Here is a 17,123-nt window from a genome sequence, read left to right as displayed (position 1 = left end):
CGAAAGCCATGCACGTTCCACGAACAGATAAAAACTGTGGGCTTCTTTATTACTTTCTGGAGGGGCATCAGGTTCCGTGAAATCTCGATAGGATTCAAAACAGGGTTAGGTAGCTTTGTTGCTCAGGACGGTAGGAATCCAGGACCAATCCATTCTGTCTGTGTGCCGGCGATCAAATGCTTGTACCTTACGGGGTGCACTTAAAGGCTCTGGCGTAGAAGCCCTGGCACCACGTAAACAAGTGGACGTTTGGCCTGTGCTCTCTTGCCACTTTGTTTGATCCCGTGAGCTAAATTGTAATGGGTATGGGTACCTCGGGCGCTTATGGCGCGTTATAGAAATTCCCCATGTTTCGAACTGAGGTCTTGCGAGATAAATCCTGTCTACCAGGTCCTTTGAGGCCCAGGTTGTAACTGTTTCTTCTATATCCGTTTTGTTTGCGTTTTGCTGGAATTCCACAGAATAAAGGTCCTGGGAGGTAATACCTTTTAGATCCAATACTTCTTTAAATAGTGTTAACAGGTTGCCTCGGTTCAGGATGTCCTGCGTGCCCCTTGTCGAATAATCAGGAATAAATGTTAATTTTAGCTCGTATGGTTCCTTCCCCCCTCGAATTTTGTGTCTGTTTTGCGAGGGGTAAGGTTACAAGCTTGTAACCTGGCGCTGACAGGCTTGGACAATTGTTGTTCTTGCTCGTTCTGAGCGGCCTCAGATATAAATACTTGATTCTGTATAAGGCCCGTATTCTTTATCTTCAGTCGGGGCATACTTTGCTCCCTTTGTAAAAAAGAGCATTTACGTTTTTTTTCCAGGACAGTAATTCGCAAGGGGGTTAACGCTGAGTTGTTTACGACTGCTACTGCTGCACCACGTTGTTCGTATGTATTCCTTTCAGGAATTGTAAATAATTGTTGCTCAATGAAATTTACTATTGCTGGGTTTGAACCCTCTCTATGGCTGTTTTTTTGTAGCCGGACTGTTTATTACCGAGGCTCGTGTCATGTCATGCTCCTCGTAAACTCCGTGTTCTCCCCCTTGTGGTGGCTTGGATTCATTACTTCCCCGCACTTGTACTAAAGAATGGTGGTTTGTTCTTGTGACCTCTTTGCATTTACAACCCATAGGTGGATGTGGGCTTAGGTTGACTCCTGGTCTGGGGCCTTCTCCCCTTCGTATGAGTGATGACTTTAGTTTGTCAATTGGGTCTGCTAAAAGACCCTCACCACCTGTTGACCCGTTCAAAAAGTTAGAATTATTACCGGAATGGGATTTATTTTTAAATATAGGGAAGATTTTCTCAGAAACCACATTGAGTTGTTTTTTATTCTTGAACCTGGCCTTTCTCGCCCTTTTCCTTTCTCTCTTTGTTAATTTTTCCTCGGTGTTAAATTGGTGGATGGGCTGAGATTCTTCAATGGCTGAGACAGTTTTATCTTGACCACATTCCTTTGATGATTGGTCTGGATCCGTTGTTTGTTTACTTGTTGAGGCCTTTCTCTTAAGTTTTTGCAATTTTTCCGGGGAAGGGGTTATTTCTAACACCTGTCTGTTAACACGTGAAAGTTTAACCTCCCCTAGAATGTCCATCAGGATGGCCGGAAGGCTTGTTAGTTTTTCTATTATACTTCCACAACCACAGTTTTGTTTTTGATCACTCCTTCCTGTGTTAAAATCTGGTATCCCCTGAGTTGTTAGGAGCGCAGAAAGGGAATCCAATTTTGCGTTTATACCTGAAATGTGCCCAGCCACTAATGTGATAAGATCAATCTGGAATTCCATTTTGTTAGAATGGTAATTCAGCACCCTTATTGCTTGCTCTAGGGTGCTTAGCAAGGATTGGGTCCATGGTGTTGAAGGCTCGTGTTTATCGATTTTACTCAGGTCCTTTAGTTCTAAATCCGACATGCTCCCCGATGAAATTGTAATTGGCACTGAATGGCTCAGGAGTTGCTGATTAACCTGCGTGTTTATGCGGTCGTTTGTGCCTGCTTTTTGTTGGTCTCTACTTGGGTCGGGGCCTCGAGGGGTTGAAACCAGCATGCCCGGACTCAGATGCTGATCGCCAAGGCCGTGTTCTACTCGTGATGCTCTCTCTTGAGTATCAATGTATTTATGTTATTCTTTCGGAGAGTTTCAGCCTTTGAGCCTTTGCGATGCAATTATCTGCAGTGTCCCTTACAACGCTACCTCCATTAATTTCATTTGAGGCTGCTGAGATGTTAGGACAATGCACTTGTGCAGTTTCCGTCTGGGGTCAGGTCTTGGCTCGGGGGTTGGTACGGATACCAACTTTTCCCTGGTTTTTGGTTCTGGCCCCGATTCCGTTGATCTTTTTGCTTACATAGTTAACTTTCTCGGTTTTTTGGGGTTTTTTTTACTTACCGAAGGTTGGCGTATTTTCCCCGATCTCATTTCCCCTGTCTGGAGCCCACACTCCTTTAGGCCCTGTCTAAAGATCAGGTCGTGTTATTTAATAGCAGATCTTGACAGGGTCGGGCGTGTCTGAGACGGGTGCTTATCGGGTGCTTGTCGGGGCAAAGGAAAAAGAAAAAGGAGGGGGGAGAGAAAAAGGGAGTTACCAGACTCACCGGTCTCACCAGTCTCGATTTTCATGCGGTCATACAGGACATGTGATACAGGGTTGCAATGCGCCCTTAGCTCTCCGTACCACAATGCATCTGCCAACCCTCCCTTGGGTTAAATTTGCTTCTTGCGGCAGTATTCCCTTTCCTCTTGGCTCTTCCACTCCTCCGTGGTGCCGTTCGAATCCCGGTACTTTTGCAGCGTCCGGCGTCCTCAGTCTTGCTGTGATCACAGACAGTTCTTGTACCCTTCTTGTACCCTTCCGCCCTGTGAGTCCCTCCTGGGAGTGTTTTTCAGAGGGATACCGTGGGCACAGGCTGTGAGGTTGCAGAGGCTTCAGAGGCTGAGGCTGAGGTTTGAGGCCGACTGTGCCCTTATTAATTCTCGGGCTAAGCGCTGCATGCGCACCTGGGCACAACACTTCGGGTCAACCCTAACAGCAGACAAGCTCTCCCGCCATTCCCTCTGTTTTACCTCGCCGATGCGGTGCGGATATGGCTCTGCTGCGCTATCGAAATGTTTAGTGGCCGGACACCGGGCTCAGCCGTTCCTTGATTCTCAGGATTCTCGGGGTGGCTGCCAGCTCCCTCGCTCACTGCGCTCCGTCCCGCTCACACTCACATAGCACGGAACTCCACCTCCACTGGGTGAGTAAATAAGTTTAGGAATGTGTGAATGGCTGGATAGATTAGTGAAAGGATGAATGGATGAATGAAAGGGTGAATGGATAGATAATGAAAGAAAGGATGGATGAATGAGTGAGTGAGCGAGCTAGTGGAAGGATGGATGAGAGAAAAGGTAATTAGATGTATATATGGGTGGAAGGGTAGATGGATGGGTAAAAGGGTGGGTGGGTGAGTGAAAGGATGGATGGATGAGTGAAAGGGTAGATGATGAGCGAGTGAATCGGTGGATGGATGAGTGAAAGGATGGATGGATTGATTAATTGATAGGTGAAAGGGTGAAGGGATGGATGGATGACTGAAAGGGTGGATGTAATGATTGATGAATGAGTGAAACAACATTTCTCTGCAGCGTGTTTATACTGGGCTCTCACATGGCACCCACAGGAGATAAAAGGAACACAGCCTTTAAACTATCTGCTTTAGAATTATTCACGGACATCAGGGCCAGACTCTGTCAAAACCAAGCTTGTTCTGTGAGGGAGCCCCCTGCCAGGTTGTGGCCCTGGATCAAAGCCCACTTTTCCATCCTGAAAAACGCCTCTGGGCTAATGCTTGCATGAAGTGTCTATCCGCTCTAAAATCCATGTGTAGTACGTGCTCACATGCAACAAGCGGATTTAGACGTCTGAAGAAAAGATCGCGTACATGGAATCCTGTATCTAGAAATGTCCCAACTCCTTACTTATGGTGAACCTGAGATCCTACTGCGCTCCGAGCTGCCCTGAGGTACTTGGCATTCCTAAGGCAAGCCACGCCTGGAGTTGTTGTATGGCTGCCCAGCCCAAAACCAAAAGGCTTCCTCTTACAAGCGCTAAGCCATGGAAAAACGAAACCTCGGCATAGCTGAATACATATAAGGTCTCAAAGGCGAGACCGATTGCATTACAAATGCTTGTTAATTACTGCCTGCACTGAGACTTGGCAGGACCCAGCCCCAGTAAAGTCCGGGGTAAATGCAACAACAATTAATACAAGTACCTAAATGGTACAGTTTGCAACTGTGTTAAGGAAATTGGACAATGTAGTTTATGCCCCTAATCAGACGAAACATACAATGTTCTCAACTTTACAGCACGGCTATTACATTATGCAGGATATTTCTTCATTAAGGTAAACTTCGGAAACTTGGGCTGCAGCGCCGCCTAGTGTTAAGAAGTGTGAATATTTTCTAGTAGACTAGCTCCTAACGCAATTACGTGCCAGGGATTCAGTGGTCTGCCCAACCATGGGGGCACTAGAGTCTGTTCTGTAAATGAGAGGCCATGGTTTCTTTCAGCCTGGCTGAATACGCAAAACAACTACTGGAGGTTTACCAATTCAAAAAGCAATAACACTTTGACTTTCTTTGATTTGACAATATTTCATGAGAACGGCTCCTTATATACAGGCACACACAGTGCTTTAAATGGGAACAAATAAGTGCAGGTACTCATTAAAATGAGCTAGATGTGTAGTGAGGGGGCGGGCCTAAAGGTAAGACATGATGATACTTCATGACTTCTCTATTAGTTACAGCACATACCAAAACACACGAGAAGGATTAGTTACTTACCTCCAATCCTAGTTCCCATCAAGGGGTATACTCATCATCTATGAATAATCCCAGCCCATGTGCGGGATCCCAGAGCATATAAAAAATACATATATATATACAAATATATATGCATATGTGAAAACATATACAAAATGCTGAATTTATATAGGTTTGCATTGTAGTACCCCAACCTTCCTAACCCATACGGAAAAAAGGAACCACTAAACAATTGTCATAAAATAATAATTTATTGCCATAAAGCAAACTTGTAATTGCAGGCATTTGCCTGTAGGCTGCAGCAGAGTACTAAGAAACAAAGAAAACTGACACCTTGCCTTTAAGGCATTAGAATAGTGGTACCCTGCCTTTAAGACCTGCAGGAGACCCCTTGCTCCCATGATGCACAACAGGTGGCAGTTAGATCAGTTCTTTTTGACGGTGCATATGCACCTGAGTAGATCTGCAATCAATAAACAATAACTTGAAGAGAATGCTCGTCCGGTGTGGTGGGTGGGTCGCTTATGACTTTGATGAGTATACCCCTGGATGAGAACTAGGATTACAGGTAAGTAACTAATCCTTCTCATCCAGGGGATACTCATCAATAGTCATAATCTATGAATAGAGTAGCAAGCCCATACCCAAAGTTTTGCGGACGAGCAACAGAGCATATAGAACATGAAGTAACATCACATTCAAACAGGTATCGGCCTGTGCATCTGAACCTAGGCAGTAATGGCGTGTAAAGGTATGTATCGAGCGCCATGTAGCCGCCGTGTGCTCATAGTCTGCCCTGCAGAACCTTGTTGGCTAGTTGGTAGGACAAGGCTATACAGGAGACGATCCATCTAGAAATAGATCTTTTGGAAGCAGCCAGCCCGGTATTTGATGAACCATAATTGACAAAGAGCCGGTCAGACTTCCTAAGTGGAAGGGTTTTATCAAGGTAAAACTTCAATACCCTCCGGAGGTTTAGAGAATGTAAAGCTCTCTCCGGGGGAGTGGTTGGCTGAGGAAAGAAAGAGGGCAACGTGATAATCTGATTGATGTGGAAATCCGAGACCACCTTGGGCAGGAAACTCAGATGAGTCCGCAGCACCACGCTATTGGCGTGGAAAACAGTGTAAGGCTCCTTGCAGCACAGGGCCTGAATCTCACTCATCCTGCGGGCTGAAGTGATGGCTACTAAGAAAGCAGCCTTCCAGGTCAAATGCTGCAAAGATGCCTTATGAATGAGCTCGAAAGGAGCACCCATCAATTTGGTGAGGACAATGTTAAGCTCTCAGGGAGGCGAAGGGGACCTCACTGGTGGAAACACTTTCTTAAGCCCCTCTAGGAAATCTTTGACCACAGGCATTTGAAAGAATGAGGTCTGGGTAGGAGACTTTCTATGAGCTGTGATAGCAGCTAAGTGGACCCTGAAGGAGGGGAAGTTCAGGCCTGAGCTTGCCAAGTGCAGAAAGTATGGAAGAATCACTTGCTCTTGACCTTGAGTCAGATCAAGAGCGTTGTCCCTACACCAAAGGTAAAATCTCTTACACTTGAAAGCATAAGACTTTCTGGTGGAGGGCCTCTTTGCTTCTCTAAGAATGTCCATACAGTCAGCCGAAAGGTCTAGATAGCCATACTGGATGACTTCAGGAGCCATGCAGTCAACTGGAGGGAGGGGAGGTTGGGATGAAACACTCTCCCCTCGTTCTTGGTCAGTAAGTCTAGGTGGCAGGGCAGCGTCCGGTGTGGAACCACTGACAGTTGGAGGAGATCCGGGTACCACCACTGGCGTGGCCACTCCAGCGCTATCAGGATCATTCTGGTGTTGGTTCTGTAGAATTTCTGTATAAACGCCAGGATTAGAGGGAGCAGCGGAAAAGTGTACAGCAATGTCTGCGACCAGCTGATCAAAAGTGCATTCACCCGTGATCCCTGCTGGGGGAATCTGGACAAGAAGACGGGGCATTTTGTGTTTGCTGCGTCTGCGAACAGATCGATGTCCGGCACTCCCCATTGCCGAAAGACCTCCTGAGCGACGTCTTCGGCGAGCATGCAGTCGTGCGCTTCTACGAAGTGTCTGCTGAGGCTGTCTGCCTGCACGTTCAGGGTTCCTGGAAGGTGGACTGAGATGATTGAGAGACCTCTCGCCAGCAGCCACTGCCAAATGGATTGGGCTTCCAGAGACAGGACTCGTGACCTGTTGCCTCCTTGCTTGTTCAAATAGAACATCGTTGTTGTGTTGTCTGTCTGACTCTGAATGTGGCTGGATTGAAGAGACGGATACAGGGATTTGAGCGCCAGATGGACCTCCCGTAGCTCCAAGAAGTTGATGTGATAACTTCTTTCTGTCTCGGACCAGAGACCTTGTACCTGAAGCTGGCCCATATGAGCTCCCCAGCCTTGCATTGAGGCATCTGTGACCACTGTCTGTGTTTGAGGCGTCTCATGAAAAGGGACCCCTTGCAGCAGGTGAGAACATTTCATCCACCATCTGATGGAGTCCCTGGCAGCTTGGTGGAGAGAGACACGATCTTCCCAGCGACCTGACCTCTGAGACCATTGATCTTTGAGTGCCTGTTGTAGAGGCCTCATGTGAAGGCGTGCATTGGGCACAATGTAGATGCACGAGGCCATCGATCCCAGTAGTGAAGACACTTGCCTGGCTGTGGGAAGCGTAGTGTCGAGAAGAGTATGGCACTTGAGAAGCATTGATGACAACCTCTCCTCCAAAGGACACACGCTTGCCTCTGCGGAGTCCAGGGAGGCCCCCAGACAGTGTATCCGTTGAGTGGGGTTGAGGACCGACTTCTTGTAGTTGACTTGCAACCCCAAGGATTGCAGCAGGTTGAGGCAGTATGAGAGATGGCTCTGGAGTAGCACAGGTGTGGAGCTTTTCAGGAGCCAGTCGTCTAGGTATGGATAGACGAAGATCTTCCACCTGCGGAGGAAGGCAGCCACCACCAACATACACTTGGAGAATGTCTGTGGGGCGGATTTGAGGCCGAACGGAAGCACTCGATACTGGTGGTGGTGACGAGAGACCTGAAATCTGAGAAATTTGCGATGTTTCACTGAGACAGGATTGTGAAAGTAGGGATCCTGCAGGTCGATGGCACACATCCAGTCTCCCTGGTGAAGGTGTGGAAAGATTTGATGCAGGGCTAGCATTCAGAATTTTTCCTTTCTGATAAACCTGTTCAGCAGGCGCAGGTCGAGGATAGGTCTGTACTCTTTGGCTACTCCTCGCTTTTAGACTAGGAAGTAGCGAGAGTATACCCCCTGGTTTCTTTGGAGAGGTGGGACCTCCTCTATGGCCCTCTTGGAGAGGAGGATAGATACTTTGTCCTGTAAAAGCCGACTCTGAAGTTGAGGAAGGCGCTTCAATTGCGGGGGCACTTGCGGAGGGGGAGACTTGAACCTTAGCAAGTAACCATGCTGCACAATATTCAGCACCCATTTGTCTCTTGTTATGGTTTCCCACTCTTCCAGGTGAAAACGATACTCCCTCCTACTGGAGTGGCAAACGGGTGTGGAGGAAGCAATGCCTCACTGTTTGGGAGGCTGCTTAGTGGTGGACTGTTGCTGCTTGTAGTTCCCTCTTCCTCTGCCACGACCCTTCTGCTGGAATTGGGACCTCTGCTGGTTCTGGGAGGATCATGGAGGGGTTTGAACCCTCTGCTGGAAAAACCTTTTGTCGCCCTGACGAAAGCGCTTCCGGTATTCTTTGCGCTTCTCCAGACCTACAGCCTTGACAGTATCCAGCTCTGTCTTCATCTTGTTCATCTCCTCATCAGCGTGAGCCCCGAACAAGGAGGAGCCATTAAATGGAAGACTCAGAATCTTTTTCTGTGCATCAGGCTTGAGGCATGTGAGGTGCAGCCAGGCTGAGCGCCGTGAACAGACGCCATGGGAGTAACCATGAGCGGCGAGATCTGAAGCGTCCACTGCCGCACTTATAACTTGATTGGCTACAAGCCCACCTTCTAGCAGAATTTCGCTGAAGTCCTGCCGGTCATCTTTTGGGAGCTTTTCGGTGAACCTTGACAGGGAGTCCCAAAGAGACCTGTCATATCGCCCGAGAAGGGCTGAGGCACTTGCAATCTTCATGGAAGAAGCCGACATTTTCCTGCCATAGGAGTCCATCTGCTTACTCTCCTTCTCTGGGTGGGGACAGAAGATGACGCAGACGCGAATGAGACCTCATGGCTGCCGCCACAATGACGGAGTCCGCTGGTGGATCAGCTCTGAGAAATAAGGGATCCTCGGCTGGGGGCTTATACTTTTTGGCAATCCTGGATGGTACGTAGCCCACCGTAGCAGGGGTGAGGAATGTGGCCATAGCTGTTCCAAGAATCCTGGCACGAAAGGAAGCAGCGGTCTAGGAGCTGTGCGATGGTGTAAGGTGTCGAAGATGATAGATGTGCTCCTCACACCCCCTTTTAAGGGGGCGCACAGCCTGGCCGGTCTGAACCGGTCGGACCCCAACGCTGGACGCCCGTGTGACCTGGAAGCACTAAAGTGCTTCCGGTTCACGCACCGCCCAACGCCGTCTATTGGATGCTCATGGGGAGGTGGGAGTGCTCTCACCTCCTCCTTTTTTCCCGGGGATCAGTCTGACCGCCATAATGGTGGCGAGCACTACTTAGCGCTCGGCCTTGACCACAAACATCGTCAGACGTGACTGGCTGGGATAGTTTATAGGTCATTCCCACTGCTTTTTTCTCCCCATTCCAAAACTTACACCAGCACATTTACAATGCACCACCAAAAGACAGGGCCCTTACCATAATTTTTTTATTTTATTTATTTGCAAGTCTCATATTGGTCATACCTGACCCAAAGGTATCAAAGCACTGTACGGTATACAAAACATTTTGCACCATAAATCGGTGGTTACATACCATGATGTGTACATGTTACGAGGTTTAATATATACATTAAGCCAGTATATTCATGAAACCATGAGTGATGAGCGCTGGTGGTTACAGGAGGATCATTCTAGCAAGTGGTGGGTTGAGTAGCTTGGAGATTGAATGAGGTCAGATAGTGTTGCAGGACAGTAAGAGTTCTTGCACAATACTCTGTGGTTGTGTCTCCCAGATTTTCTGTTCGGTTGTGCACACGTATGTTGGAGCTTGCATAAGTTTCCGTTGGGGTCAGTTCTGGGGTCATCTGTTAAGGAACAATTTATAAAGAAAGGATCACCCACAAAAAAAGCACACTTGTATTCATTATATTTTTTTCATTTTCAGAGTATGCCTTTCAATGGAGGATTGAAACCGAATACACTAGTGACTGCCTACATTGAGATACCACAAAACACACCAAGGTATGCAAACATATATCTGAAAGTTGTATTTTGGGAGGAGGTTATATTTTATCTCAGGATTATAGGAGCATATTCTTGCATTTCCTTGCCTCTGCTGTTCTCTGCTCGGGCACCCAGTCAGCCATTCACATCGAATTCAGATCTCCGGAAATACTTTTATGACTAATACATATAATGGCTCATTACATACCTTCAAGAGCACTGCCCTTATCATCTCAAGAATTGCCTTTAGAAGAAACAGTTTGATTACTACTAGGAGCAACAGAGGACATTAAGGGGCATATTATCAAGAAATGGCGTTAAAATTATCGTTTTTTTAGTGGCAGAAAACTGACGCTAACGCGTGATAATGGGCTTGATAATATGCCCTTGAGAATTCCCATAGAAGCCCATGTTCTGGTGTCAACATGGACTTCTATTGGAATTCTCTACTGTTCCTCGTGTCCAGCCTTATGTAAAAACTCCATAGGTATGAGTGAACCTACAGTGAACCTACGGAAACATGATTCAACTGAGACATAGAACTCCCCACGGCACAAAAGATACCATGTCAGTGTGCAAGCGCCGCAAAAGTGTACAGAAACAACCAGCAGTAAAATCATAGCAGAAAAGCATAAAAAACGCACTGTGAATTCAAGTCACAGAATCGAATTCACATTGTGAAATAACAGCACAACATACCCTTAAAGACATCTCTCTGCACCATCTGAGAAAAGCAAACACGTGGACAGCATAAATACGCAACATTTTATACTGTTAGCAGAGGAAATCACAAATATGTAAAACTCTTCCTGGTTTTTTGGTGCATGAAAACATGTACCTAAGTATCTCATTTTCACATCTGCCCGAATGGTTCAGACCTAGACAAACATTTCTATGACTTTATAAAAAAGCAAATCAGAGAGGCACACACATTTGACGGGGCAACGACGAAAAAACACAGAGACAACTTGTTGTGACTTCAGAAAAACAGAGGACACAAATAAAACCGGAGTTGCTGTAGAACATTAGCAACAACAAAAAAACATATGGACAACATCGTTATTTTCGGTCTGTGGTACACCGTTTGACACCCTGTCCACGCAAGGCATACCTATGGAGTCCGCAGCTCACAGCAAGGAAGGCAAGTGCTTGAGGCACCCCTTGTTGAAGTAGAAACCACGTCACACTTGCCTTTGGCAAAGTACACGGCTGTTGTTCCGTCCAATATGATATGCAATGATATCTCTCGAACAGACAGCAGGAGCTATCAGTAGTGAGACAAAAAAAATTGACCTGCACATGCTCACCATATTCCCATGAATGAGAAACTGACTGACTCTCAAAGTTAAAAAAATTGGCCATATTAAAGTACTCAATGTGTCACCAATGACAGGCAGCAAATCTCAGCGTTTATATCACAGATGAGGGAATTTCAAAGAAGGTATGAAAATTCACAAAAGAGAAGCACAGTAGTACAGGGAATGAACTTTGCAGTGGAACACAGACCTGAGTTTGCCCATGCCAATATTGATGGACTTTCCCGTTTTTTTCCACTTAGCTGATGAGGACTACCAGGGTGTAGTTTAGCAACCCATTATTCATCTTTCGTTTGGGGGGGTATGTTGCAAAGTCATTCTGTGCCCTTGGCACCCCCATTTTTTGCTGCCTGGTACTGGTAGTTACTGACTCTGACTGTCCCCGGCCTCTGCCTAACCAGGCCCAGGGCCATTGCTCTGCTGAACACACTTCGAATACAGTAAAACTACCTACACATACCAGGGTACACTATGGTTTAGGGTAACTCTATGATTGGCATGACCTCTTCTGTACGACCCTAGTACATAATAGGACAGGTGGATTAAAACTACTTTTAGGTCCCCAGTATATAATAGGGCATAGCAGTTTAGAGGCCAGCAGCCCATTCTGCACTTGCATGTGTGCACTGATGGGAGTCTGATGTCATTTTAAGAGCAGCCCTGTGTTGCAGAACTGCTTTAATATGTAAATTGTTCCAAAACTCAGCTTTGATTTTAGGGGCACTTAAATATTGATAAACTACAATATGTTGGCATGTTAGGTACCCACAGGGGTTCCCCTAGGTGACCCAGTGGGGGGGTCAGGTACTTATAAGGAGGGCCCTTATAAAAGAGGCTTTATATGCCCTGCTGAGAGAGAAAATGCACATTTCACTTCCCTCATTGCAGTAAAGTGCTTCCTAAAATCAACTTTTGTGCCAGGAGCATTGTGGAGTGAATATCTACAATATTTGTGCATATTCAGTATCCCTACATTTTCCCCTATGTGTTATGGGGTGGGGGACATGTAGCTATAAGCAGGGTCGTTATAAAAGCAGTTTTGTAGGCCCTGATGTTGGAGAAATTGGACATTTCATTTTCCCCATTGTAGATCTCCAGCTACGTAGGTTAACATTGTATTAGTTTATGAATTCATAACTACTGCAAGGGGCAAATGAAAAATATCACTTAAGGACTTAGGAGAATATTATTGATAAATCCAACATGATGCTGTTGCTGAATATATCCAAAAATGTACAGACAAGAAGTTATAAGACTTTCTTGTCTGTAAGCCGAAATTCAGCCTTCCAGTGGTCTGGCATGATTGCTCAGAGTTAAGTGTATTAACCAGGATGCTTTGATGGGGTGATAAGTGTCACACAGGGGGAAAGACTATCTCTTGTAAGAGGACCCTTCTCCACAAGAATGCCAGAGCAGGGGAAGGAACCATAAAGCATCAGCTTCAAAGGTAGAAGGGGACAGCCAGGTTCATCTACCCCCTTCCACTCTGAACCCTGCCAGATGGTAGGTTTAAGGAAAGAATTTGCAGATGTTGGAGGGAGGGGAGCTTTGGAAATGGGATATCCTGAAGGCTGGTTTAGCTAACGTTTGCTTCTGTACTGAGACTTCAGCCATATTGAATTTTGGAAGAATAGTGCTTTCTGGGAGACCATTGTGCCACACTTTGGAGGAAATGGTCAAGCTCTGTGGTCTTATCCTGAACCTCATTAGACAAGAGTGCCCTCCTGCTTGACCCCAGAGAGCACTGAATAAGTATCTGAGAGGGGCAGAGCCTCTCAGATCTTTTGCAAGAGAGGAAGGGTCCATGTTGGAAGTTTGATTTGCACCAACCAGGCCCTGCACTCTGACTGACTGTGTCTGCTGCAAAATCTGGAACTAGAGCCCTGTGGACCTAACTGGCTTTAAGAGGACTAAAGAGTGGACTCCCTACAAGTTACAGGTTAAAAGAGCTCACCCGGACCATCACCACCAAGAATCCCCAACCTGGAGTGAGTCCAGAGGATTTGTGAGGGTTTTGTCCAAGTGGATTGTGGTAACTCAAGTCCCAAACTTTCAAGGACAATTTTGCTGATTACAGACCCTTAGAATGTGTTTTGGACACTTTGGGTACCCCGAAATGAACTTCGGGAAGCAGTTCCAGAAGTTTGGAGCAACTTTGGAAAAAATCTCTATAAGTAGACCGACTTGACTTGGCCAGCCAAGCCGGTGACCCTCAACTGCGAGCCGCCTGCCCTCCAGGTTCGTCCCACTGAAAAGATCTGGAGGTCCGACTCCCAGAGTTTGACCAGGAGGCCGTCAAAAGCCAAGTTGTTAAACCCTCACCAAACTCAGCCTGGTGAAGAGCATCGAGGGACCCCGGGAGAAAAAGATCTTCGAAAGTTTCCTAGTCCGAAGGTAGAAGACTTGATCGGCTCCAACCGCTAGAGTCAAGCACCCCACCTTCAACCGCGAGCCGGCTTGGATATCTGGTTCATCCCTCTGGAAAGCTCCTGAGGTCCAACTTCCATAGTTTGACCGGGAGCTTGTCGAAATGCAAGCTGGCGAACCCTCACCGAACCTGGACTGGTGGAGAACATCGAGGGACCCAGAAAAAGCTCCAGGAAAGTTTCTAAGTCAGAAGGTAAAAACTTTGACCAAGGCCTACCGCGAGGGGGAGCCGCGCAGGGCTCCATCGCGCACAGCCTGAAACCTTGACTTTATCCCGGTCTAGCATGACCAGATGTCCCAAAAGGTGCTACAGCTTTCCATGTGCTAGATAGTTCTAAATCTTTGAAAATTCATATCTCCGGTTCCCTACATTGGATTTCCTTTCATTTTTGTGTCGTTTTAAAGTTAAAATATCTCCTCTTGTTATAAATTGGGCTTGGATTTTTATTGTGAGTTGTGTCTAAATTATTTACTGAATTGTTTTTTTTAATTCTTTACATAACTGTCTCTGAAGTTAAGCCTGCTTGCTCATAGCCAAGCTACCAAGGGTTGAGCATGGAAGTAATTTTCTAAGACCTATTCTGAGCCCTAGACTGTGAGCCCTAGACTGTGTTAGTGGCCTTATTACCTGTGGTAAATATATATTTACCACTACTAATAACCCACTTTCCAACAGTAGAACGATCCAAGTGCAGCATGCTAATGCAAATTCTGTAGAGAAAATGGATGCTAATGCTATTTCCATTCAAAACTAGTGTCAATAAACATGACACATAAACCAAGGGTTTCATATTTTCAAGCTGAAGTGATTTGAAATGTATTCTAGGCTTAAAAATCTACATTGGATTGTCATCTCTAAGAAAGCATTTTAGCTACCCTGTAGGAAAACACCCTTATATTTAGATATCAAATCTCTGTGCCTGAGGGAAACTGCTGGTATTTTGGATTCTCTGAAGGCACTGAAATTTGTTCAGTCAATGTCATGTTTGTTGCAACCACTCTACAAAGATTTTTGCTTGCAAGAAACAAATTTCCAAAGCAGGAGTTTGTTTCTTGTAAACAAAAATATGAGAATGTGTGGTGGTCTACCAGACCTAGGTAGGTAGGTTGGTAGACTGTTACCGTCAAATCATAAAAGTCCTTGATGAAGAAAATGAAATCTTGATCTGGAAATAATCAACAATATGTTTCAACCTGGCCTGGATCCTTAGCATACAACTTTGACTGTCAACAATATCCTGTAATGACTCAATTGATTTCCCGTCAAATGCAAGCCTTAGAGTTGCTGAAGATCAACGTATTTGAATTCAAACATGTTTTGATAGTATCATTGAACACTTTCCGAAGAATGAGTACACACTGACAAGTCAGAATAATTCTGCTTCTAAATATCATACAGATCTAGGTTTTGAATTAATGACTGAATTGCATCTCAAGGTTTTGACAGAGAATCCCTGCACCTCTCGCTCAGGCCATCTACAATGTTACATGTCAAAAAAGGATGGATGAGGAGAATGACGGTCCAGTATAAACTCTCCTCATCTAAATTGTAATTAAATCAAAGTATACTGTTCCGGAAGCTCAGTCTAAGAGAAACCGCCTCTGACTGAAAGCAGGTACCCCAGGAAGCATGTGCTTTTAGGAACAGTTGCCCTCACACACCCGAAAGTGACATGCTTCATCATTGTGCTATGCTCCTTGCCAGGTAGGCTCTGCAAAGCCTAGCGGTCCCTGCAAGAGTGCACTTTACAGGACATCGTTTAATAAAAAATACGCCAGATGAGCACAATAGAACAGAAGATGTTGTGCCCAAAAATGGGAGAAGATTGGTAAAAGCATGAGTATAAAATCAGCTGTCAACCAAATGCCACAATGTATTTAATGTGATCTTCCTGGTTGATGTTGAGATTATAAGAAATGGCAGAGAAATCTGTGAAATAATGGTCCCTATCTCTGTGAGTGAGAAAGTGTTGGTCACCTGCTAATAGGCTAGGTCTATACTTCAGGTCAACATGTTTCCTGTCTTGTGTAGTCATGGAGCAATCTGTTGGCATTTCGTCAGGACTAAAAAGTAAAACAGGTAAATGTGACCTAATCGTCTCCGCAGAGTGAGGGGCTTGGTAACAACTCAAAGCCCCAAACCGTGCACAGGTGATAAGGTGCCTATTGACATCTTACCACCACTGGAGAGCAATATCTATCAGAGTGATCTAGACACAGTAACCTTCCAAAAAGTCAGGGCAAATTGACCTATCCAATAGTGAGGAGGCCACATCAGAGAGCGACTTGCCAGCTCCGACAACTGTTTAATAGCACCTACCTCCGTCCTCGCTTCCGTCCAGAGTTAGACTGGCCTTCACCGAAGCCATTTTCTTTTCATTTGCGTCATAAAACCACCGGATCATTCGCAAAATGCCATATGTGATGAGCCCAGTGACTGTGATTGAACTGCAGCTGCCACAGCTGGCAAGGTGGCGTTGAGAATGATGGTTGTGCTTACTAAATTATTGTTCCTGTTGGTTAATATTCCAATACCCTCCACTAGGCTTTTCTTCTAGAATGTACACACATTGCTTATAAGGTTTGTTTGTACAGAACTCAACTACATCTTAAGTGGGATACACTGGTATTGTCTTCTCCGCTATGGCGGAGGAGCGTCGCCCCACTGCTTTCAAGCAGGGCAGAAGCAAAAACATAAAATGATAATAACTTTCAGTTACATTTCAGTTCACACCAGAACATGGATTTCTATTGGAATTCTCCAGGGCATATTATCAAGCCCATTATCGCCACTTTAGCGGCAGTTTCTGCCGCTAAACCGGCGATAATTTTTAACACCGTCCTTGATAATATGCCCCAAAGTTACTTCACCAAACCTCGATATATAAAGGAAAAGTAAACAACTAGAAGCGCTGTACATTTGAAAGAGGAAATTTATGTGGTTCTAGACTAACGAGTTGTGATCTGTGGCTTGCCATACTAAAGGTGAAAGAAGCACACAGGCACAGGCAACCAATCTATTTCTGACTGCATTTTCTAATACTGAGTTCACTACAAACCACAAAAACTGCTTTTGTAGTAGAAACACTCAAAAACAAACTTCAGCATTAACACGGCCAGACTGGGAACCCAAAGCAACCCTGGCAATTTTGTCTGACGTTTCGCACAGGGGGTGATTGGGGTGATTGGGGGGAGCAAGCGTGAAGCACTGCAGCTTAACAAAACCAACCCCCAGCACTGCTGCTTTTGTTACTGGGGCAGATACTGCAGCATCA

At 45.7% G+C, this 17,123-nt stretch overlaps 1 protein-coding gene across 2 annotated transcripts in view; it reads left to right on the top strand.

Annotated features, from left to right (window-relative positions):
• The window catches only part of LOC146799437 (galectin-3-like), a 279,550-nt gene that overhangs the window by 180,094 nt on the left and 82,333 nt on the right, over positions 1-17,123 (top strand). For both annotated transcript variants that reach the window (XM_085627006.1, XM_085627007.1), the window contains one exon: positions 10,047-10,123. In XM_085627006.1, the coding sequence (XP_085483132.1) occupies positions 10,047-10,123 (77 nt within the window). The remainder of the gene's footprint in view (positions 1-10,046; positions 10,124-17,123) is intronic.

The sequence above is a fragment of the Triturus cristatus genome, chromosome 9, assembly GCF_964204655.1.
Source record: "Triturus cristatus chromosome 9, aTriCri1.1, whole genome shotgun sequence".
NCBI classification, from domain to species: domain Eukaryota; kingdom Metazoa; phylum Chordata; class Amphibia; order Caudata; family Salamandridae; genus Triturus; species Triturus cristatus.
This window is presented reverse-complemented; position numbering and strand designations above follow the sequence as displayed.